This window comes from Chelon labrosus (genome assembly GCF_963514085.1).
Source record: "Chelon labrosus genome assembly, chromosome: 1".
NCBI lineage: Eukaryota > Metazoa > Chordata > Actinopteri > Mugiliformes > Mugilidae > Chelon > Chelon labrosus.
The window spans coordinates 38,176,230-38,202,038 of record NC_140337.1 but is presented as its reverse complement, the minus strand read 5'-3'; the positions used below and the strand labels follow the sequence as shown (position 1 = coordinate 38,202,038).

Here is a 25,809-nt window from a genome sequence, read left to right as displayed (position 1 = left end):
ATGGATCTGCTCAGGGTCGACTGGCTCAGTCCCGATCGGTCGGAGTAATAGTTTTCACATTGATGACAGTTTCCCGGCATCACCTCTAAGTGTCGCCAAAGGATCGACATCTGTAGAATCCTACGTACGCCAGCCACATCGTTGGCGTAGCCACGTACAAAATTCCCGGACATTTCACTCTTGATACATCTGAACTTTTACGTGAGCGAGTACGTACGTAACGTTTTTGTACTTAAGCAACGTTCGTACATGAGGCCCCTGGTCTGTAGTTTTTAGTTGGAGTAAAACCGTATCATTGAGTTTATTGATCTCACACTGATGAAACTGACACAAATGATTTCCACAGACTTTTAGTGACTGCAACTCGTTCTTCTTCTTTGGTTTAATGTCAGCTGAGAGAATTAGCGCCACCAAGTGTTGATTTTGAGGAGCTGAACTTCTAATATGTTAATGTTTACAGCTGAATTGCAACATTCACTACAACGTAAAAATCATTAGGGGTCCATGCAACGATGTTGCAGGATAATTCATTTTTATGGCGTCCAACAGTATAACTCCAAAGCTAATATTTTGTGAAGTATATACCCAAACTTAATCAAACTTCATATCATTGATAATAATATGATTCTGTACAAGCGCCCCAACTTTCGTGACCCTTGGTCTCTAGGGGGCGCTACACAAGCAACATTTCAATATCTCCAAAACTGCAATAGCTGACTTCATGAAACTTGGCATACACAATCTGTAACATATTGTGTAGACGCCCATCAAGTTGCGTTACATTACGTCAACAGGGGGCGCTACAGGTGACGCGGAAAGATTTCATATGACTTTAAGGCCTATAACTTTTGAAGTATTCACCCAATCCTTATGAAACTTAACAACCATCATTATAATATGGCTGCGTCCACTCATGCCAAGTTTCGTGAAATTCGGGCTGTAGGGGGCGCTACAACCACTACATGTTTATATCTCACAAACCACCACAGTAAACTGCTTGAAATTTGACGATAATCATTTGTAGATGACTCCTTACAAGCCCACCAAGTTTCGTGCAATATGGTCTATAGGGGGCGCTACTGGTGACTTGTGCCTCTGCGTCCCGCTCGGGGATGACTTCGCCGCGGCATGGACCCCTTTATGATCGCTAGTGATCATCTAGTTATTTTTATTTTTGTAGCAGATTGTCAGCAAATGAAAAGTCTTAAAGTGACAGAGTAAAAGTTCATCAACACTAGAAGAGACGATCAGCGATGTGTTGATCAGAGACCATGAATGTTGATGAAACTTGTGATGTGAGGTGGGCGGTACCAGGTTGAACTAATATCGACCAATGGGAACGACTAATCCAGCTGATTGCAATATGACTCAAACACAGAGTTCCTTAGACGTTGAGCTGAAGGAAACTCTGTTCACCACTTTGGTTCCTACCAAGAAATCCACCATGATGATAGAGACTTGGAGCGTTGGGTGAACCCAGATGGAGAGGTGGTGGCCTTGATGGTACTTTCTTTTCAAAAAGAAGAAGAAACACAACAAGCTTTTTTATATTAAAGGTGGCATGTTTAATTTGCTCAAACAACCAGAACTCAGATATAATGAAAATAATCACAACCACAACAACACACTCTCACATTTAAACTGAAACACTGGAACATTTTTAATATAATGTAACAAAGTTACCATAAGCTTCCACCAAAGAGGATGATGACAGGATCAGGCTCAGAGGCAGAAAGCAGGTAAGCTGGAGGAAATGTTAGAATATTTTCAGCAAACAAAAATTGTAGCAACTTTAAATGACCGTGGAGTTAACACAACCCCGTCATCATAACACAGCGGTTATGGAAATACCACACTTTGGGAATCCATGCACTCGAGTTTAAGTGTCAGCTTTCACCAGAGGATGACAGTAACATTAATGAGTGAATGATCCAGACACAGTGAAAGGATGAATCAGGATCAAATGACACTGTTCTTTTCTTCACAGCATTGACACAATGTGTTTTAAGCTTTTGATTTATTTCACCTCTTCCTCTTCATTGTCAACATTAGTTGTTTTTAAATGTGTTTTATAATTAAATTAGACAGTGACAGTGTGTTATTAGTAAATTATAAAGAGTCACCTGGAAATGGTCTGATTGTGTTATTGTAGTTTTGCCTTTAATTAAACATGTAGGAGTTTAAGTTTAAAGAAAACTAAATTTATAATTCACATATTCTTTTCAGCAAAGTCAGGGTCCTTGATCACATCGTATGTTGACATGTTGAAAGTGCTGCATTAATATTCCTCATGTTTAAGTAGCCTTTTAGCACCAGAGCTGCTTGGTGACATCCAGCCAGACAGAAAACTATGACATGTGACTGGACTGGACTTCATCTGAGGTTAACAGCTGATGTCCATGACTCCAGGAGCCCAGGAACTTTTAGAGTTTCAAACCAGAGCAGAAAGAAAAACCACATGACTCTAAAGCTCATAACTATGTGGTCAGTTCTCTGAAAGGTGGGAGGAGCTCTGGAAGGACAGAGCAGATATACTGAATACACATCCTTCAGAGTCTCACCATAATGTTTCATGTTTCAAAACTCCACATCATTTTATTTTAAACAAGTTCAGATATTGTATTCTGTATTCAACAAGTTTTTACTTTTACTTTCCTCGTTTTGAACTGTACTGAGAACTACTTCATCTGTGTGCATGAAACAACAGCACCACCTAGAGGCTGCACGATAGAAACACACCAACTCCTCCCACTTGGACTTATTTGGTCAAAATCAATCAACAATGAACCAGCAGAGGAAGAATCAGTCTGAAGGAGTTCCAGTCAGTCTTTTGAGGTGATGAAGGTGAATCTTAAATGTTTCTCCTCCTGCTCAGCAGTGAAGCAGCTGATGATTTCTCCAGGATCCACATTCAGATGGAAGCAGGAAGAGATCCAGACGGAGCTGAAGATGTGAGGGAGCAATGAAACCATCTGGACACGGTGGAAATCCACAAAGACTGATATGAAAGAAGAAGAAGGAAGTGTTCAGCTGATCAGGACAAATATCTGGAGCTCAGCTTTCCTGATCTATAGTCTAAGACCAACGAAGACCACATGTTGATCAACACTGATCCTGAAAGAGTCTTCAGACCAGGACTAGGAGCTGACAAAGCGTCCTCCTCTCTTCATCCATCGTCCATCAGATCCATCACTGATCAATAATCAAAGATCAACATCCTGATCAAACTGACTCTTCAGCCATCAGAGGAGATGTTACATCAATGGAGCTGCTTCTGTTCCTGGAGTTCACTGGTTCATCCTGGACGTGGACTCTGTCTGCAGAGGAGACACAAGACAGTTAGAGACAAAGAAAGAAAGAAAGAAAGAAAGAAAGAAAGAGACAAACCTTTCACTCTGAGCTCCACTGTTTTCCATCTCAGGATCTTTCCCTCCTTGTTGTAGACTCCACATTTGTATTCTCCACTGTTTCTCTTTGTGGGGTATTTCAGGGTCAGACTGAGGTCTCCAGTTTTCAGCAGGTCTTCATTCATCTTCGTTCTGTTTCTGTAAATCTGGTTCTGGTCTTCAAGCTGCTCAGAGCCGTTCTGATACACATGGACCTTCCTGTTGTATCTGTCCCACCACACCACTTTAGCATCTTCAGGCAGCTCTGTGGTTCTGAAGGGCAGCTGGACAGACTCCACCCCCTCCTCCACCTCCACCTGACAGACTGAGAGGACAACAAATCCCATCATCAGCTGTAGAGACAGCAGCAGCAGCAGCAGCAGCAGGTTTTCATGACTTTATTGAATGATTGTAGAGAAAGCTGAAGGACAGAAGCAGATGAGAGCAGAAGGAACAGGACAGAGATCTAGAAAGGTGTTGCAGATGATCAGAGTCTTGATGGTTGGTTGTTTGTCCATGTGCTGCTTCACAGTAATGTCTCCTGTCAGTGTGGAGCTGCTGTCTGCTGCTTTTCTATCTGTGGGTCTAACATGTGACAGTGAAGAGAAGAAGAGTTCAGATCCTCACATGTCTTCAGTCTCTTTGTCTCTCTGTGGTGTGAATGAATCTCAGCTCCACCAGCATTTCAAACACAGAACCCTTCATCTCATCAAAGTCTCAGCTCAGCTCTACATTAGTGTTGGATCAATAACGTCCAGCTCTGATCACATGTTTGCTGCTGAAGGATCACTGTCAGTGTTTCTCATCTTCTCTCATTGATCAGAAAGTCTGGCTCCAACACTGACTGGACATCAATCAAACACTGCAGCTACTGCACCAGACTCCATTCACAATCCACTCCATTCAAGCAGAGCAGCCTCTGGATCAGGGGTGCCCACACTTTTTTGGCTTGTGAGCTACTTTTACAATGACCAGGTCAAAGTGATCTCGCTCTATTAGGCCTGTCACAATAACACAATTTGCTGGACGATGTATTACCCCACAATTTATTGCCGATAAACCATATTATTCTGAGACCATTTCTTCACTAATGTAATGATAATATCATAACAATGCAAGTATGCCCTTTCAAAAGCAATACACTTTTTTTTTTTAGGAGTATTTAACATTGTAACTGGAATGCCAAGAACTTTTAAATCTCCTAAATAAATCAAACAAACGTAATGTAGTGAACTCCACTCTCTGTGAGCACACACCATTTTACTGTGTTTGGTTTCTATTTACGTTGTCGACCAAACGTCTCAGTGAGTGTTGACTGTCGGGGTGAAGGCTCCTGCTCTGAATCTAGAGCTGCAGGTTTTTATTCTCAGCTGTAAAACTGGACTGGATGCTTGTGTTTCAGGTGCGTACAAGTTGGTTGTATCAGCTTTTTTTGTTGCCACTACTTTCAAACAAACACGACGTACTGGCTCGTCCGTGTTGATGGACTCACCTTGTTGATTGAGTTTAAATCCCAGATGTTCCCACACTGGGGCTGTGGCGTTCTTCTTTTAAATCATCTCTTTTATTCCTCCATATTTCTACTGGTGTCACCTTACTCTCTACTCCTCAACAGGCTCACCTGCTGCTCTCTGGTGACTTTAATATTTGGTATCCAAAAAAAAATAAAAATAAATTGGCACTGAAAACAAAACAAGTACTGAAAGGAAACTGAAGGAAACATTGGCACTGAAACAACTATTGGCACTGAAAAAAGAAACTAATTAAAAGAATTCAAATCTGAAAATCTTATTTTATTTTATTGAGATTTTACTGTATTTTTCAATGACAATCCAGATTTTTTTCTTCATGTCACTTTTTTTCAGAGACAGACTTTTTTACGATGTCAGTTTTTTTTCGGTGTCACTGATTTTCAGTTTCAACTTTCTGTCGCTGTTTTGGCGTCGAGAGGGAGGGGTCTGAGGGGAGGGGTTTGCATATCATTTACATATTGGCATACTGGAGAAGTACATCTCTTTTCCCGGAATCCGCAGTCCACTCTGAAGCCTCTGGCATGGTGGCCTTACTAAAATGTCCTGTTCACCGGGAACATCCAAACCACAAGTAAGTCTGTTTTTTTTTTTTTTCCTCTGCTATTTACATGTTTATTACATGTTTATTCGCATGCAACCTGGCCTGTTTGGTTAACTTTTAACAGCCGTTAACATTTGATTATATTTTACAATGATGATTAAATAATTAGATTCTATTTTTTTAGTTTTGCAATGTTTTTCTTATCTTCCCTCCAATTATCTGAGGCTCCCATAGCGCCCCCTGGCGGCCCCCCACTGCCCTAACGCTCTATTCATCTTTAGTTTTAGTTTTATTAAGAAAACTTGTTGCACTGCCCCTTTACAAAAATAGTGCTGTCCCTTTAAGAAAGGCAGTAGTCTTGAGTTGTTGTTGTAGAAGTTGTGCATGGCTGTGGATGTGTCCTGCTGAACTGAGGGCACGTTGCAATAAAAAGTAAAAAAAAAAAAAAGAAGACGAATGCTTGTCTTGCTGTTGGTGGTGCAACAGATAAATGATTAGACTAACATCTTTTTTAATGGCACTGTTGGATATTAAAGAGTTATGTGAGGTCAAAAGCACAAAGAAGTCTTCTTCTTCTATCATACCAGATACGGGCTTGTTGACTACTTTGCTGCAGCTTTGCTCACTGGATCAGATGCACCACACTCTAATATTTCACCTTGTAGAAACCAGGTAGAGCCGGCCGCGGCTACACATGGAAAACTACTGATCCACTAAAGGCGGCGCTCCTCCTATTGTCCTCGGGTGGAGCCCAGATAGAATCAAACTTCTCCTTTTCTAGCCATAAGGTGGTTAAGCTGAAGTCTCAGCTCTGACTCTGGACCTATTCTCTGCTGCTAAATAAACTGTCAGTTGGAGAGAAGTTGTCAGGTGGTCTATTCATAGTCAGACGAACCTTTCCAATAGGTAGAAAGAACCTGGGCTGAAGGAGAGGGAACAATTCCTCCTTCGGTAGCACGCTATCTATCTCTACTACATTCACGATCTAACGGTCTATCACAATCAACGTACTGGGCAACCTTGCACTACATAAAGTGACATCCCACATCAGAGAAGGAGCTTTCCAGCCTGGGTTCTTCAGAGAGCATTTAGGATGAGACTGGAATCAAAGTCTGATCCAGTTTACTGAGAACATGAATCAGAAACCAATCACCTCACATCTGCTGGAACTGATCTGAGAACAGTAGGAGTTGGACAAGGTCTCTGGTCTCTGACCTGTATCTACAGTACTGACCTCTGACCTCTGACCTGTATCTACAGTACTGACCTCTGACCTCTGACCTGTATCTATAGTACTGACCTCTGACCTCTGACCTGTATCTACAGTACTGACCTCTGACCTGTATCTACAGTACTGACCTCTGACCTCTGACCTGTATCTACAGTACTGACCTCTGACCTGTATCTAAAGTACTGACCTCTGACCTCTGACCTGTATCTACAGTACTGACCTCTGACCTCTGACCTGTATCTACAGTACTGACCTCTGACCTCTGACCTGTATCTACAGTACTGACCTCTGACCTGTATCTAAAGTACTGACCTCTGACCTCTGACCTGTATCTACAGTACTGACCTCTGACCTGTATCTAAAGTACTGACCTCTGACCTCTGACCTGTATCTACAGTACTGACCTCTGACCTCTGACCTGTATCTACAGTACTGACCTCTGACATTGAGCTCCACTTGTTTCTTCATCAGGATGTCTCCCTCTTTGTTGTAGACAGTGCAGGTGTAGGTCTTGGTGTCTCCATCTGTGGGGTATTTCAGGGTCAGACTGAGGTCTCCAGTTTTCAGCAGGTCTTCATTCATCTTCGTTCTGTTTCTGTAAATCTGGTTCTGGTCTTCAAGCTGGTCAGAGCTGTTCGGATACACATACACCACATCATTGTCACTGTCCTTCCACTCCACTTTAGTGTCTTCAGGCAGGTGAGCTGTGGTTTTGCAGGTCAGCTGGACAGACTCCACCCCCTCCTCCACCTCCACCTGGGGGACTGAGAGGACAACAAATCCCATCATCAGCTGTAGAGACAGCAGCAGCAGCTCTGAGCACATTGAAGAGAAATATTAGGAGTGAAACATGTTTGACTGATTCCAGTCTGAAATATGTCCCATTCTCCATTGAACAGAGACAGTGTTGTCTTTGGTGTCTGTCCAATCATGTGACATCAGTAACATGTTTACAACATTAATGTTCAGGAAGATAACCCCCCCCCCCCCCCCCACTACTTTACCACAGCTGGATCAGCAGCTGACTGATTACTGTAGGACTCATTAGGACATGGACATTATTTCTAAGGTCAGTCAGCTGATCAGTCTGTTAGAGAGTCATCAGTTCATCAGTTAACCTCTGACCTCTGACCTGTATCTACAGTACTGACCTCTGACCTGTATCTACAGTACTGACCTCTGACCTCTGACCTGTATCTACAGTACTGACCTCTGACCTCTGACCTGTATCTGTATTTTTTTTCTAAGATGGCGCCGGACATGCCAGCAGCTAGTTACACAAAAAAAAAAAAGCTGTTTTTGTGTATTTTCGTTCTGTCTCGTGTCATGTTTGTCGCCAATCTCAGTTGGCTCTTTAATCCTATGGATGTACATCTGGCGAGGTTTGGAATATGTGTACTTTTACTTATTTGTTTGTTAAATACGGCATCCGGAGACCCCTTCAGCCAGGGCTTTGTTGTTTACACCCGAGATCAGCTGTTAGCACTGTGCAACACGAGGGTGCTCCCAGGACAACGACCGTAGATCCCCGTGGAATTAAGGAGAAGGAGACGGGGCTGCAGAGCTGGTGTGAAGCGCCGGGAGAAGAACAGACGGTATAAACCATGCGTACCGTCTGTTATTATGGGGGACGTGAGATCTCTCCCCAATAAGATGGAAGAACTGACGGCGCTAACCAGGCTGCAAAGGGAGTACCGGCAGTGTAGCATCATGTGCTTCACGGAGACGTGGCTGAACGAACTGACACCGGATTCGCACGCCTCATTGGACGGATTTCACATCGTGAGAGCGGACAGGAAGGCAAAGGAGAGCAGTAAGAAGAAAGGAGGGGGCATTGTGATGTTTGTTAACAACAGATGGTGTAACCCAGGACACATCAGGGTAAAGGACCAGCTCTGTAACAGGGACATTGAGCTGCTAGCTGCTAGCTGTTAGCATGTGGCCGTACTACCTCCCGAGGGAGTTCTCGCACGTCATCGCGATAACGACGTACTTAGACTTAGACTTAGACTTAGATAAACTTTATTGATCCACAAGGGAAATTGCTTGGTTACAGTAGATTAGTTGTACATAAAAAACACACTCTTAAGAACCTCAGATAAAAAGAAAAGATTAAATTAAATTAAATAGAAATAAAAAATAAGTAGAATAAAATCTAGTAACATAAAATAGAAATAGTATAAGCCAAAATGTACAAATTATCATATTAGAATATGAACAAATGTACAAGAAGTGGAAGAATATAAATGATATATACAGGGTAAGGTGTAAGGTGCAGTAGTGTCCATTAACATGAATAACACGGAGTTATCTGTCACAGAAAGGTGAGTTGTTGAACAGCTGGACAGAGAATGGTATGAAAGTAGTCCTGTAGCGTTCAGTGTGGGAGCGGAGCTGGATCAGCCTGTTGGAGAATGAGCTCCGCTGCCCCTCTATAGTCTGGTGGAATGGATGTGACGGATTGTCCATGATGGAGAGCAGTTTGTCCAGTGTCCTCCTGTCCCTCACTGAGAAAAAACGTCTCCAACTTACTGCCAATCACATGACCAGCCTTTCGGATCAATTTGTCGATCCTACTTATGTCCTTTTTGCTGGTGCTGCTCCTCCAACAAACCACAGCAAAGTACAGGGCACTCGCAACAACAGTCTGGTAAAACATCTCCAGCAACTTGCTGCACACGTTAAAAGACCTAAGCTTCCTCAGGAAGTAGAGTCTACTCAGTCCCTTCTTGTCCACAGCATCACTGTTGTCCCTCCAGTCGAGTCTGCTGTTCATGTGGACTCCCAGGTACTTATAATGGTCCACAACTTCCACCTCCAGACCCTGGATGGTGATGGGCTCTACTGGTGTCCTCTTCTTCCTGAAGTCAATGACCAGCTCCTTGGTCTTGTCCACATTCAGGAGTAGGTGGTTTGTCTGGGACCACTCCACAAAGTCCGCGATCAGTGTCCTGTCCTCCACCTCCCGTCCATCTCTAATACACCCAACCACTGCAGAGTCATCAGAGAACTTCTGCAGGTGGCAGGACCCAGAGCTGTACTGGAAATCAGAGGTGTAGAGAGTGAACAGAAATGGAGACAGGACAGTCCCCTGTGGTGTCCCCACATTACTGACAACAGTATCAGACAGGGAGTCCCCCAGCCGCACAAACTGGGGCCTGTCAGACAAGTAATCAATAATCCAGGAGACAATGGAAGAGCTGACACCCATCCTGAGCAGCTTCTCACTCATCAGAAAGGGCTGAATGGTGTTAAAACCACTGGAGAAATCAAAGAACATGATCCTCACAGAGCCCTTCCCACCATCCAGGTGAGAGTGAGCACGGTGCAGCAGGTAGATGACAGCATCATCCACACCAACATGAGGCTGATACGCAAACTGAAGAGGGTCCAAGACAGGGGTCACCAGGGGTCTCAGCTGAGCCAGTACGAGTCTCTCCAGGACCTTCATGACATGTGACGTCAGTGCAACCGGTCTGAAGTTGTTGAGGCCAGATGGGATGGGCTTCTTGGGCACCGGCACTACACAGGATGTTTTCCATAGCACCGGTATCCTTTCCAGCTTCAGACTCAGGTTGAAGATAAAGTGCAGGATGCCAGACAGCTGTGAAGCGCAAGTCCTCAGGACCCGGGGGTTGACACGATCGGGGCCTGCTGTCTTGCCTTGCTTGACTCTCTCCAGCTGTCTTCTCACCTGGCCAGGCGTCACAGTCATAGGGCTGGTCTTCTCAGTGGGGGTGGGAGCTGGGGGGAGAGCAGAGGTAATAGGCAGGAAGGGATCAGTGGTGAGTTGTTGATTGGCCGTCTGGGGGGGTGTAAAGACTGGAGTGGTGGGGGGTGGAGGGCCAGCAGGGGGTCCAGTGGTGAATCTATTGAAGAAGACATTAAGCTCGTTGGCTCTGTCTGGGCCACTGTTCTGTTGTTTGGCTTTGATATTGAAGCCAGTGATCAACTTCATGCCCCTCCACATGTCCCGGGTGTTGTTCTGCTGGAGCTTGGCCTCCAACTTCCTCCTGTAGGCGTCCTTACACTCCTTCAGCTGGACCTTGAGTTGCCACTGTATCCTCTTCAACTCTCCTTATCTCCAGATCTGAAGGCCTGCTTCTTCTTGTTCAGCAGATCCTTCAGCTGGCTGGTGATCCAGGGCTTGTTGTACATCCCCTCCTCTGCCGACGCTGCTGCAGCCTGCGAGCTCCTACACACTGTTGTATCACAGCTCCAGACATCGCACCCCCAGGCCCTGCTACTAATCTCCGGGGACTTTAACCACGCCTCCCTGTCCTCCACTCTCCCCACATTCACCCAATATGTTAAATGCAACACCAGGGACAATAGGACACTGGACTTGCTGTATGCAAACACCAAGGATGCATACAGCTCCTCCCCCCTCCCCCCACTGGGTCGTTCTGACCACAACCTGGTTCATCTGCTCCCTGCCTACATACCTATGGTAAACAAACAACCACCCACCAAAAGGTATGTGAGGAGATGGACTGAGGAGGCCAGTATGGCGCTGGGGACTGTTTTGACACCACAGACTGGGATGTGCTCTGCAGGCCACATGGGGAAGACATCGACAGTCTGACAACCTGCATCACAAACTACATCAATTTCTGCGTGGAGAACACTGTACCTATGAAGAAGGTACGGTGCTTCTCCAACAACAAACCCTGGGTGACCCCGGAATTAAAAACCCCGCTGAAGGAGAAGAAGAGGGTTTTTAAAACTGGGAACAAAGAGGAGCTGAAGAGGGTGCAGAAGGAGCTCAAGAGAGAGATAAGGAGGGGCAAGGACAGCTACAGGAGGAAGCTGGAGGAGCGCCTTCAGGATAACAACACCAGAGAGGTCTGGAGAGGCCTGAAAACCATCTCTGGACACGGGAAGGACAGTGGAAGGGGCCCAGAAGCAGGAGACCATGAATGGGCCAATGAACTGAACCTGTTCTTCAATAGGTTTGACTGTGTTCCTGCCTCCTCCCCCACCCTCCACAGCCCAGACCAAACGGCACCCATAAACCACCCCCTATCCCCACCCCCCCAGAACATCTCTGTCAGCAACAACATCTCTGGACTGTCACCAGCAACACACCTCCTCCCACTACTCTCTGCTGGGGAGATCCATTCACCCCAACTGACACCTAACCCAACAGGGGTTTCTTCACACCACCCCCCCAACTTCTCCATAACCACAGATCAGGTGAGGAGGGAGCTAAGGAGGATCAAACCAAGGAAGGCTACTGGCCCTGATGGCATCAGCTCCAGACTCCTCAAGGACTGTGCAGATCAACTCTGTGGGGTTTTTCTGCACATCTTCAACTTGAGCATCAGTCTGGAGAGAGTTCCACTCCTGTGGAAAACATCCTGTGTGGTTCCGGTTCCAAAGACTGCGCGTCCCAGTGAGCTGAACCACTTCAGGCCAGTAGTCCTGACTTCTCATCTGATGAAGACCATGGAGAGGATTATCCTGGGCCACCTCCGTCATCTGGTGAACGACAACATGGACCCGCTGCAGTTTGCCTATCGTCCAGGCATAGGTGTGGAAGACGCTGTCATCTGCCTGCTGCACAGATGTGTTTCTCACCTAGGGAACACCGGTAGCACTGTGAGAGTCATGTTCTTCGACTTCTCCAGTGCTTTCAACACCGTCCAACCATCACTGCTAAGGGGGAAGCTGGAAGGAGCTGGAGCTAACAGTAGCCTGGCTGCATGGACCATCGACTACCTCTCCAACAGGCCGCAGTATGTGAGGCTTCATGACTGTGTGTCTGATGTGGTAGTCTGCAGCACGGTGGCGCCACAGGGTACTGTGCTCTCTCCATTCCTCTTCACCCTGTATACATCGGACTTCAGACACAACACTAACAGCTGCCACCTCCAGAAATTCTCTGATGATACAGCCATTGTCAGGCATGTGTCTCAGGGAAACGACCTGAAGTACCTGGAGGTCATCACCAACTTTGTGGACTGATGTACTCTGAACCACCTGCACATCAACGCCAGCAAGACAAAGGAGGTGGTGATCGACTTTAGCAGGAAACCAAATCTGACTGCACTGGTGAACATCCAGGGCTTGGACATCGGGGTCGTGGAGGATTACAAGTACCTGGGTGTTCACCTAAACAACAAACTGGACTGGACACACAACACAAACGCCCTGAACGAGAAGGGCCAAAGTTGTCTCCACCTGCTTAGATGACTGAGGTCCTTTGGAGTGTGCAGGACACTGCTCAGGACTTTTTATGACTCTGTGGTGGCTTCTGCCATCCTATATGCAGTGGTCTGCTGGAGCAGTGGAAGCTCAGAGAGGGACAGGAAGAGACTGAACAAGCTGGTCAGACGGGCCGGCTCTGTCTTAGACTGGTCTCTGGACTCCATGGAGGAGGTGGGTTAGAGGAGGATGTTAGCCAAGCTGATATCAGTCATGGACAACCCCTCTCACCCACTGTATCAGACTGTTTCAGACCTCAGCAGCTCCTTCAGCAGCAGACTGCTGCATCCACGCTGCAAGAAGGAACGCTACCACAGGTCCTTCATCCCAGCTGCCATCAGGCTGTACAACACCAGCCTGAGACAATAAAAATTGTCATTTTGTACGAACCACTACCTCACCATCTTATAGTTTTTAAAGTTTTAGCAATTATTTATTTGTAAAGTTTATTCCACCACCACACTGTATATACAGAATGTCTTTATATTGCGCGGTATATTTTTTGGAGTGTTGTTATTTTTTGTTTACATTTTTCAAATTAGTACTTGTGTTTTTTTGGCAATTTCCCTCGTCGAAGTCGTACGGAGCCCCCCAGGGGACACGGGAAAAAAAAAATATGATGGGTGAAAAAAAAAAAAAGGACGGACTTTTGCGGGATCTCGCAAAACTTTTGCGAGATCTCACAAAACTATCTCGGGATCTCGCAAAAGAGAGGTCCCAAAAGAGGACATAAGTCGAATGAAGAGAGACAAGGTGGGCATTTATATCTCGCTGTATTTTAGGCCCATTTCAAAATAAAATTCAATAAACTTCTCCCACTCCATGTTTGTGTCTGTATTTGTTTTCGTTAGCTGACCCGGATTAATATTATAATCTAAATACGACCTCGCGAGATCTCTTATAATCTCGTGAAGCTTCGCGAGATCTCATATAAAATGATAAAATAATGCGTGTGTCACGTCCGTTGATACATTAATTAATTTTTAATAAACATGAATGAATTATTATATAATATTAGCCTATTACTATGCCCACCTTGTCTCTCTTCATTCGACTTATGTCCTCTTTTGGGACCTCTCTTGAATTCAAGAAGCTCTCCAAGTCGTCCTCCATTGCTCCTCTTCTTTCGTCATAGAAACACCAGTCTGGTCCAGAATACTTTGTTTCTCGGTATCTCTCAAAACTTTTGAGAGATACCGAGAAACTTTTGCGAGATCCTGAGAAACTTTTGCGAGATCTCGCAAAAGTTTTCCGAGATCCCAAGATAGTTTTGCGAGATCTCGCAAAAGTCCGTCCTTTTTTTTTTCTTCACCCATCATATTTTTTTCCCCTTGTCCCCTGTGGGGCTCCATAAAGTCGTTATTGTTTTTGTATATATATTTTTGCCAAATTTCCGTGCTACGGTGACAAGGTAATTTTCCATATGTGGGATTAATAAACATGTCTTCGGTCTCATGAACAGTACTGACCTCTGACCTCTGATCTGTATCTACAGTACTGACCTCTGACCTGTATCTACAGTACTGACCTCTGACCTCTGATCTGTACCTACAATACTGACCTCTGACCTGTATCTACAGCTCTGACCTCTGACCTCTGACCTGTATCTACAGTACTGACCTCTGACCTCTGACCTGTATCTACAGTACTGACCTCTGACCTCTGACCTGTATCTACAGTACTGACCTCTGACCTGTATCAACAGTACTGACCTCTGACCTCTGACCTGTATCTACAGTACTGACCTCTGACCTTGAGCTTCACTTGTTTCTTCATCAGGATCTTTCTCTCCTTGTTGTAGACGGTGCAGGTGTAGGTGTTGTTGTCTCCATCTGTGGGGTATTTCAGGGTCAGACTGAGGTCTCCAGTTTCCAGCAGGTCTTCATTCATCTTCGTTCTGTTTCTGTAAATCTGGTTCTGGTCTTCAAGCTGGTCAGAGCCGTTCTGATACACATGGACCTTCCTGTAACTGTCCATCCACACCACTTTAGCGTCTTCAGGCAGGTGAGTTGTGGTTTTGCAGGTCAGCTGGACAGACTCCACCCCTGAATCCACCTCCACCTGGGGGACTGAGAGGACAACAAATCCCATCATCAGCTGTAGAGACAGCAGCAGCAGCTCTGAGCACATTGAAGAGAAATATTTGGAGTGAAACATGTTTGACTGGTTCCAGTCTGAAATATGTCCCATTCTCCATTGAACAGAGACAGTGTTGTCTTTGGTGTCTGTCCAATCATGTGACATTCAATAATACACAGGATTAGATGTAACAATCCCGTGTGCCACAATCCCAGGCAAAACACATTTAGAGGCCCTGTCCAGCTGAAAAAAACCCTAACAAACCTACAGTCATGTGATATAGTCACGCTTAACCTACAATCTAAATTAACTAAGTAAATGCTGCTGGCTTGTATGGCCCGCTCAGCAGCAGACGCTAACTCAACCCTTGTGAAATATAAGCTAACCAAATGCTGCTGGCTTGTAGGCCCACAGAGCAGCAGAGGATAATTCAAACATTGTGAAACATAAGCTAACCTAACGCGGCTGGCTTGTATGGCCCGCTCAGCAGGTAACCATAGCTACCAAGCAACATGAAGACATCAGGAACCTGGCCTAAACAACAGCAGTATGCAGCATGTCATTGGGGTTTTCAAGTGGGCACCTCCCTTCACCGATGTTTCTTAAGTTACGCCCACGACACCTCGAGAAGGCTTAACAGTGAATTCCAGCGTCCTGGAGTCACCCCCCTCCACGCTGCCACTGCACAACCCTGTTTATCTCACCATTTCTCACCATTAATATTAGACAACAACTAATATTTCAATAGCCTAGTCCTTTTATGAATCACAACACAAATTGCCCCATTGATGCGGACTAAACCACGAACCAAACAAACAAATCTATCGTGAATCGCCGAAATGCGGGCTGAACTACGAACCAATAGACCACATCTATAATGATTTGTAAACACACTAACATCACGCAGCCATCCTTACCTTTACCTAGTTCCCCAGCTAGCATGCTTCCTACGTGTCCAGAGCCACTCGCTCGCTCTCTCTGCTGCCTGAGACATGTTACATACCGCAGTCCTCTGGCTTTTTCCCCATATGCCCAGCTCACTCAGAAGAGCAATCGCCGACTTTGCCACAAATCCACGGCAGCCCACTTCTACCGGGCGGAGATAAGCCTTCCAACCATTCTGCTCTGCATCTGCTGCTAACTCTGCATACTTAGCTCTCTTACGCTCATTAGCCTCCTCAACTCTATCTTCCCACGGGACAGTCAGCTCTATGAAATAGACTACTTTCTCTGGCTCAGACCACAACAGCAGATCTGCCCGTAGTCGGGTGCTAGCTATCTCGGTGGGAATAACCAGTTGTCCATTTAAGTCCGCCTTCATCTCCCAGGCTCCTCCTACTCTTAGCTGTCCCGTGTTATGTCTGATACCTGCTGGTCTAGACTTTTCTCCCTCCCGTACAAACTTAATACATCTATTCTCTCTGTTAACGGCCATGGAATTTACATTCACCCGTTTTTCCTCAGTTGCAGCTGCTAAACATTTCAGTACCTGGTTGTGACGCCAGGTATAACGTCCTTGGGAAAGACTAACCTTACAACCTGTCAGAATATGTCTAAGCGTGCAGACACAAGTGCACAGTGGACAGGCATTATCCTCACCTACCCACTGGTTTAGGTTCTGGGGAGTTGGCAGCACATCATAAGTAGCCCCTAACATAAATCTAATCCTGCTAGCCTCCATGCTCCAAAGCTCTCTCCACTTCAACTTCCTTTTCTCCACACTCTCCCAGTTCACCCACTGACCCTGCTTAGCCTGCGACACTGCCTTCGAGCATCTAACTGCTTCCTCTTGCTTCCGTACCTCTTCCACTACCATCTTTCTCCTTTCTACTGCTGATGCCTTGCTCCACAGAGGTTTCCCTGCACACAGCCCTAGGCCTCCACGCCCTTGCTGTACATGGCCTATGATATCCCTATGTTTAAGAGCTGCCTGTGCTTGCTGTACTGCCTCTTTTGGGTTCCACTTCCTCCCTGTCTTAACAGTGGGCGCTGCACTCCTAACCACTGGATCCTTTGACTGAATAAGAGTCATTTCCAGTCTAACTTTAGCACACTTAAACTCCTCTGTTACGCTGGTAACTGGGAGCTCCAGAATACCTTTCCCATACAAGGCTGTGCTGCTTAAGCAGCGTGGGACACCGAGCCATTTTCTGATAGATTAAATTAATCAACTTTTCTAACTTTTCTACCTTTGACAGGGAAACCTCATAAACTGTTAGCGGCCACATTAGCCGGGGCAGTAAACCAAATTGCAAGCACCATAATTTTAACTTCCCTGGTAGCCCTGACCGGTCTATGCTTGAAATACCTCGAACCGTTTCCTGCCTCAACCCTTCAAACTGCACCTTATCACTAAGACTTGCATCATACCATCTTCCCAAACTCTTCACTGGCTTTTCCAGCACTGTGGGAACTACCTCATCATTTATAACAAACTTCTTATCTACTACCTTTCCTTTAACAATGGAAATACTCCGAGATTTAATAGGCTTCACTTTCATCCTAGCCCACTGCTGGTTGCTGTTTAGCTTATCCAGCAATCTCCTGGTACAAGGAGCGGTTGACGTTGTTGTCGTCATGTTGTCCATGTAGGCCCTAATTGGGGGGAGGCGAAGCCCTCCCTGCAGCCTTTCTCCACCTACCACCCATGTGGAAGCCCTAATGGGTGGTAGGTGGAGTAACATGTTTACAACATTAATGTTCAGGAAGACCTCTGACCTGTATCTGCAGTACCGACCTCTGACATTGAGCTTCACTTGTTTCTCCATCAGCATGTTTCCCTCCTTGTTGTAGACAGTACAGGTGTAGGTGCTGTTGTCTCCATCTGTGGGGTATTTCAGGGTCAGACTGAGGTCTCCAGTTTTCAGGTTTTTCTTCATCTTCGTTCTGTTTCTGTAAATCTGGTTCTGGTCTTTAAGCTGGTCAGAGCCGTTCTGATACACATGGACCTTCTTGTCTTTTCTGTCCTTCCACTCCACTTTAGCGTCTTCAGGCAGGTGAGTTGTGGTTTTGCAGATCAGCTGGACAGACTCCACCCCTGAATCCACCTCCACCTGGTAGACTGAGAGGACAACAAATCCCATCATCAGCTGTAGAGACCAATCAGATGAATGGATGAGGAAGAACCCTAACCCTCTGCTCTGGTTTTACTGGGACTGGGAGAGACCTGGACTCATGAGCTCAGAGCTCAGGTCCTGATTGAGGACGTCAGGAGCTTCTGATTAGAGCTGGATTGTGTCTCCGTTTGTTCCTGATGTCTTCCTGACTCGTTCCTTGGTAACTAGTCAAAGCGTTCTGTAAAGTGCTGCAGACATGTTTGATGAAGAGTTTCTGACTTCTGGAACTAAACCTGGAAGTTTCTCTTCAGCTCTCTGTAGCAGCTGTTTGAACTCTGAACTCTTTCAGCAGCTGGAACAAGTCTCCTCCACAGGACACATGTTACCATCAGCATTATGGGTAGTGTAGTAGAGACTCACCTGACATGAAGTAGTGTCGACAATGAAACAAAAGACCCCCAACACCAAGTACAACCAGGAGAACCAGGAGAACTATGGCCCATGTTGGAAACAGTACTGTGGAGAAACATAAAGAAAAACATGACCTCTGACCTCTGACCTGTATCTACAGCTCTGACCTCTGACCTCTGACCTGTATCTACAGCTCTGACCTCTGACCTCTGACCTGTATTTACAGTCCTTACAGTACCTTTGAGGTGGTGCAGCACTACTTTCTCTCTCAGGATGTCTTGGCCTCTGTAGACGGTGCAGATGTATGATCCAGAGTCTCTCTCTGTGGGGTATTTCAGGGTCAGACTGAAGTCTCCAGTTTCCAGCAGGTCTTCATTCATCTTTGTTCTATCTTTGTAAAACCTGTCCTGATTGTTAAGTTGGTTGTTTCCGTCTCGATACACATGGACCATGATGAGTTCTGGCTCAGAGTGAGTCCACTCCACTGAGGTGTCCTCAGGCAGGTCAGCGTTTGTTCTGCATGGTAGGATGACAGACTCCGCCCCTTCCTGCACCTTCACATCCACCTGCTGGTCTGAGAGGACAATAAAGCAGATAAACTGTAGTGGCAGGTGTTTGTTTCCTGGATGAGAAGCTGGAGGTGTTAAGTCTGCAGCTCTTCATCTAACAGCTCACTGTAGCTGCTCCCTCCTCTTCCATTACTCCCTGAATATTTCAAACTGATCCATAGAATCATTGATGATAAATGATCAGTGTGTCGGTGAGTTCTACATTCACTGACAAACACACTGAGTTTTCTGTGATTAGTTCATCATTAAAGTCAACTGAAATCAGGACGTGATTAAAGCAGCAGTAACACAGTGGTCATAGTAAATCATTTTACTCTGCAGAGGGCAGTAATACACCCTGTAGCATCAAAACTGACAAAACTCCCCAAAGAGGAAGAGGATGAAGTCAAGCAGAGAAAAAGGAGCAGTAATTGATAAAGGAATGGGTTTTTGGACGATAAGTTCATCTTCAACGTCCTGTCAGAGTCTCCTCTCTACTAGAACTAAGTTATCTGCATTTACTGTGGATGTGAACAGAGTTACCACTGGACCAAGAACACAGCTGAGAGCTGAGACTTCTCTGCAGAGCACAGAGCTTTCTGAGCAGCTGACATGTTGAGAAGAGTATTAAAAACTTTCAAATGTACCTTTCAGGTTTATCTGAAACAAACTTTAAAAGAATGTGTGATTCATTTGAATGTAAGTATGAAATGAAATATTTATCTATTGACAGCCCTAATTAGAAGCATCTCATCACATTAGCAGAAACACAACACATCATCTTTACAGGAATGTCTCCCCAGACTGTTCCTAATAATATGAAAACACTGCTGCTTTCAAACTTCATTCCTGGATCACATAAAAACCTGAGTTAGATTTTCATCCTTTCATCGTTGCTAAATGTCTGTGAGAAACTCTTCCTTACACTTTTCTCTAACACTCTTAGAAGGACCCATCACCTTCCTTCAGGTTTTCCAGTCTTTGACAGAGTTAATACTGGTTCTGTCATATCTTGTAGCATGAATGAATGAATGAATGAATGAATGAGGTGCTGCTCTTGTCTCCACTGCTGTTTGTCAAATGTTCTGCTACAGAAAGTGAAACCTCACAAAGGTTCAGTTGAGTCTTTTTCTTCCTCCTCATATTTAAACAGTGAACACATGTTGAGGTTTGTTTCTGACCTTTGACCTGTAGAAGTACATCTGTCACTCTCCATTCTTCTCCTCCATTACTGATGGAGCAGGTGTAGCTGCCGCTGTCAGAGAGGTGGGGTTTTGTCAGAGTGAGGCTGAAGTCTCCAGTGTCTAGAGCATCAGGCGCCATCGATGTCCTCCCCCTGTAAACCTGGTTCTGACCTTCAACTTCATCTGTTGCTCCTCGTTTGTGGACAGATTTGAGACTGAGATCGTTCCTGGTCCAAATCACTGTGGTGTCGTTACGTAAAGAATCCAAGTATTGGCAGGGTAGCAGGACAGACTCCGCCCCCTCATTCACCTGCACCACACCTGCCAGGGCATGCTGGGAAACTGAGAGGACACACAAAGAGAAACACAAATCAGCTGCATGCTGTGGGTTTGACTTGACACATGACTGACTGTAGGTCACATTATCTGCAGGGACCAGAGAAACCAGTTGAACTATCAGTCAGTCAATGAAAAACTACATTTCATTGACAGACTGAAGTCAAAGAACAGATCACTGAATGTGTTTAGACAGTTTTCATAGATTTGGCTGAAAAACTTCCTCTCTTGCTCAAAGTAATGAGTAATGACATTTGTAAGATTGTGTTGATCAGGTCTGTCCTCTACTCCAGTCCTGGAACAGTTTAGAGTTCAGTCAAGCAGAAGATGATTTTTAGCTCTAACTGATGAATGAACTCATGGTGCACCATCTCTCAGGACTGATCTCTGCACTACACTCCATCAGTAAAAGGCCTCCTCTGGTCCTGATACTAACACAGAGACACATCTCTTCTTTAACAGCACCAATCTAAACCAAAAACTGTCTCATCGTCCAAACTAGACACCATCCGTGTTATTCATGTCAAGTATTCAGAGATGGCTTCTTGCTTTCACAGATTTACAAGTCTGGAACACTAGGAAGCTAACATGCAGCAAACACAGAGAGAACATCTACTGATTGGAGCAAGATGTTACTGAGAAACATCCTTCATGTTCATGGTCTGCTTGTCCATAAGGTCCAGGGGGGCTGGGTCCTAAGTCAATGCTCTGTTCTCTTGTCTTCTTTCTAGCATTTCTAGCACTCAGCTTAGGAAACATGGCCTCATTCTACAGATGTTTGTCTTTCTGTCCACTCCAGGACACCGTAGCTCACTGTGTTTGTGTTTGATAGTTAACCTCTGACCTGGTTCCAGTTCACAATGTCAGGAACAGAAGACTGGACCGACTGTTCTCTGATCATCTGATACATCCAGACATGTGATAGTCAACGTTCTGTCCTCTGTGCTGCTCAGAAAGCTTTGGATCATTTGTGTTGATTCCAGTAAGAACCCATTTGAAGACTGACCTGTTGTTAATGTGTGAATGTTCAGACTTTTGTCTAGAGACAGAAATAAACAGGACGGAGGCTGTGGAGTCCAGACCAGGACATTCAGTTTGTTCCAGTCACTGAAAACCTGTCCCACATTCACCACTGGAAACATCAGGATAGATAGGGTGAATGAAAACAGCTGCTGTTTAATAAGGTTAACATTTATTAACCTTTAATATGTCTCTGTTGCTTGTTCTCAGTAATGTGGTATCTGGATGAGGAAACTAGTCGTCAACATCCCCCCATGAAGAAGTCACTAGCTGACAGTTTGACTTTCAAACACATTGACATTTGTAAATGTTTGTGTCCAACAGTGAAGTCCTGACCTGCAGCCAGATCATCAAGCAGTCGTTAGCTCTGAGCTCACCTTCAATCTGTTTGATTCTTTCTTTCTTGATGTGATTTTACATTTACAGCAGTGATTAGAAAACAGTCCACGTGAACAGAACATCAGACTCTGCTTCTGGACGTGTCCCTCACAGACAAACTAAGAACTAATCAAAGTTGAAACAGGTCATCACTGACTTTCTTTAAAGAGACAGACGTGAGAGAAATGATGTCAGACTGAAGTGAGAATCAGATCCAGGAAGAAGATATCTTACCGTGAACGAGGATCACAAACACCACCAACGTCTTCATCTTCCTGTCAAACTAAGGCTCACAGCAGCTGATCATCTACTGACTCTCTGACAACACTTCTCTGCAGCCACGTTTGTGAAGACAGTAGAGGTGGGCGGATCGATCCAAATATCGATAATATCGATACCAACGTTGGTATCGAGATTGATCGATACCAATGTAATGAGATCGATACTTTCATCGATCGATAGTTTCAGTTTCTCTCGTTTCATTAAAGAAGCGACCTGACTCTGTTTGTCTCGATGCCGCTGCTGTCATAGAGCAGATCAGGCTCATTTTGCTCCTCCTCCCCCTCGCGTGTGTTTGTTGTACCGTCACGTGACTCTGCGGCACCAGGTGACCGAACAAGCCCACCGCTACCAGCCAGGCTCGGCCAGCAGCAACGCATTACACACAACAGAGAAAGAGTAGGGCTGTTTGGTTATATTTTCGGGCCGAAAATGAAACGATAGCAAGTTGTGCTATTTGTAAAAAGGTGGTAAGATACAGTGGTAACACAACAAACTTGTAAAAGCATATAGAAATCCCCGTGCACTAAAGGGGAGAAATGTTGTCTTATTTTTGTATTGTATTGTACTTCCTAAAGACGTCCTTACATTATTTATAGTATTTGTTGTGGAGTGATAATTTTCTACACTTTGTTTATTTAAGAAAAAAAAAATCCAGAAAGAAGTTCAATGAAGGGAGAGATTTAGTTTTTATTGTAGTTTCTGAACACTCTGCCTGAAAAATAATTTGTTTTTATTTGTCCTCAAGTGATCATTTTGTTTCTGAACAAAAACTTTTATTGTGATAAAGTATTTTCTATTTACTTATAAACCAAATTCTGTACTGGACTTTAACTGATTAACAATCCAAGAGGCAAATCACGAAAACACTTAAAATGTCATGAGAATTAATTCAGATTTAGATTGATTCAGATTGATGATGCATCCACCTTAATTTTTAAAAAGTATCGATATCGATATCGGTATCGGCGATATTGGCCCAGTATTTACTTGGTATCGGATTGATACCAAATCTAGCGGTATCGCACACCTCTAGAAGACACTAGGCGCGTTCGACTTGATGCAGATCTGTCTGAGTCTGACTTGACGTGATGCATGCTGGGATGGACGCAATGCATGCTGGGATGGACGCAATGCATGCTGGTTAGAAATCCTGTCCGACTTGAGTCAGACGGGGAGGGACTTACCACTACGTCACCATGTCACATGACCTTAAAATATCGCGGGAGTCTTCGCCTGCAGTCAGATCTTGCAGTTGCTTTCCACGAACTGCACGGCCGGAAATGACGCCCTCATGACGTCAGTTCAAAGACGTGATTGGGCAGTTTGGGAGGAATCTCCTCATGACGATTTTGACGTTTCTCGCTTCGTTATGTTGGAATATGCGAAATGAACAGAAATGGAAGGGATACCTTCTTATATGTGATTTCTGCAACAATGGTAGGCTGGCCTACTGAAAACGCTGTACATCTGACTGCAGTTCAATGCAGTGTTCATTTCTTCGATTAAACAGTAAAAAGGCATTTTTAACATGTTGGTAACAGTAGAATAAGAGAGATAATGGACTTCACTCCATTAGACTATAAAATAAAAAATAAAAATACCCTGGACTATTGGCTCAACTGTCAGCACGCTCGCCTCCCGATCCGAGGTGCTGCTGGTTCGAGTCCGGGTGTGTGCAGAGCTCAACACAACGCAGGTTACATTCTAAGGCTTGGCGTTGGGCCGTTTTACCATCTAGAACGCGTGCATTCAATTTGTAGAAGTGTCGTCCATTATCCTTTACTTATATCGTAGTACTGCTTCTTCAGTATCATCCTAAATTGGTTTAGTGGGTAACACGTCAGTCTGGCGATCGGCCGTCCGTAGTTCAAATCTTGTTAACGGTTAGTAGGTTTTTGGGGTTCTTCTTCACACCTGTCTGTCTAAAAATGAAAACAAATGGCATTTAATCTCCATCTCAATATCTTTCTGTGAATTCGTTTCATGGTTGAGTTACAGGTGCTAAACGACTTTGGGTGTAAAAGTAAATATTCAAATAAGTAGCCTAATCAGCAGTTCATTTTCGCCAAGATTGGAGACCAAAGCACTATGCTACTTAATCCTTATTCAGTAGATTTGCTGCTATTCACAATCCTTTGCATACAGCATGCTTGTTGTAACACGGGTATAAATTCCGGTAACTCCAAAGCTTCTATTTCGTCGGCACTCTGCAACAACGAATGCAAACACCGCGAGATCCGCCATTGTTTACACGAAGTTGACCGTGTCCGACTTGTCTGCAGCCGTTTTATGCTCCACCCCTACAGTCGGCGTAAGATCACGTTGACGTATGCACCTAAGGCTCAGACAGGCGCAGACAAGTCGAACGCGCCTAGTGTCAGCTTTCCTCTGACAGGTGAAGAGAGGGAGGGGCCAGGTGTGTCTCTCTCTACATTCAGCTTCACTCTCATAAAGACGTTCAGTTTCCTCATACTTTCACACCTGTTCATCCAGTTTGTGTCAGGTGCAGCAGTCTGACTCTGAAAGTAAACTAAACTAAATCTAAGGATTTATTTTCACTGTCTCCTAGAAGAAGTAAGTAAAAGAGTAAAAGAAGTTTCACACTTGGTCATGACTTGGAATGAAGTTGTCTAAAACTATGTAACACAGAATGATGGGATCATTTTACACATTATGTTTTCTAAGCAGTTAAAACAGACAGCAGGTGTGACTATATGCTGCTGTTAAAAAAGATAATGAGATAATGGATCAACACACATGTCTCTGATCACAACCACTAAATAAAATTATTAGTCATTCTCATTGTTTAAAATTATTTAAATGATTTAAAGTATTTTATGTCCATCAGGTGAATCATACAATAAATTAAAAAAATACATGTAAAGTTTATGTTAACGTGTTGGAAACAAGTTCACTAAAAAGGTGAAACAAACGATAATAAATAAAAATTCATAGCTGATGTTTTCTAAGCAGCTAAAACAGACGGTGAGCAGTAAACAGGAAGACAAGACGAAGGATCAACTAAAGAGCATTAGAGGAAATAACAGAGAGGAAGCTGATGTAGTAAAATGATGACTACTAATGTTGGAGCTGCTGTAGAACGTTCACACACCACACAGGACATTTATCACACTGAGACCTGATAAAACTCACCTCACATTATTAACACAGATTAATAATCTATGAATGGATGAGGAGAAGGCACACTGCTCTGTTTGAACCAGCGACCTATCAGCCAATCACAAAATAGGATTTCTGTTGCCAGGTGAAATAGTAGCACCGTAACCACGCCTTCCACAAATGCAGGCGAATGCTGCGACTGAACGCACACACGTCAAAGAAGAACTGGAGGTGGAGACATCAGGTAATTGTTTCACTTCATCACTTGGGGCTATGCAGGATATTTGCTCTATGGATCATTTTACTTTATTTAAACAGCTTTGGACGGTTCTGGTTAGATGGGGCTATTTAAGAAGGATTAAATGAACTGAGCAGTAGCGGTTTTAGCCACGGGCGAACCGGGCAGCCCCCCGGGGCGGCATTTTTTCATGACACGGGGGGGAGGCGGCACAAGCACTTGGAAAAAAGGCTGTAAGATACAGTGGTAACACAACAAAC

The 25,809-nt window shown here is 44.6% G+C and overlaps 1 protein-coding gene across 2 annotated transcripts in view; it reads right to left on the bottom strand.

Moving 5' to 3' along the window:
* Positions 1 to 1,549: 1,549 nt before the first annotated feature.
* LOC311490485 (butyrophilin-like protein 2) overlaps positions 1,550 to 25,809 on the bottom strand; it is a 35,473-nt gene continuing 11,213 nt past the window's right edge. The window contains exons 2-9 of one of the 2 annotated variants that reach the window (XM_084547980.1): positions 20,173 to 20,517; positions 18,682 to 19,017; positions 18,453 to 18,548; positions 17,714 to 18,037; positions 14,643 to 14,966; positions 7,128 to 7,454; positions 3,388 to 3,711; positions 1,550 to 3,317 (exon numbers count right to left, since the gene is read on the bottom strand). In XM_084547980.1, coding sequence (XP_084404106.1) covers positions 3,223 to 3,317; positions 3,388 to 3,711; positions 7,128 to 7,454; positions 14,643 to 14,966; positions 17,714 to 18,037; positions 18,453 to 18,548; positions 18,682 to 19,017; positions 20,173 to 20,517 — 2,171 coding nt within the window. In that variant the 3' untranslated portion in view covers positions 1,550 to 3,222. Of the gene's footprint in view, positions 3,318 to 3,387; positions 3,712 to 7,127; positions 7,455 to 14,642; positions 14,967 to 17,713; positions 18,038 to 18,452; positions 18,549 to 18,681; positions 19,018 to 20,172; positions 20,518 to 25,809 lie in introns of those variants that run through there. The other variant, XM_084547981.1, reaches the window with a different exon arrangement.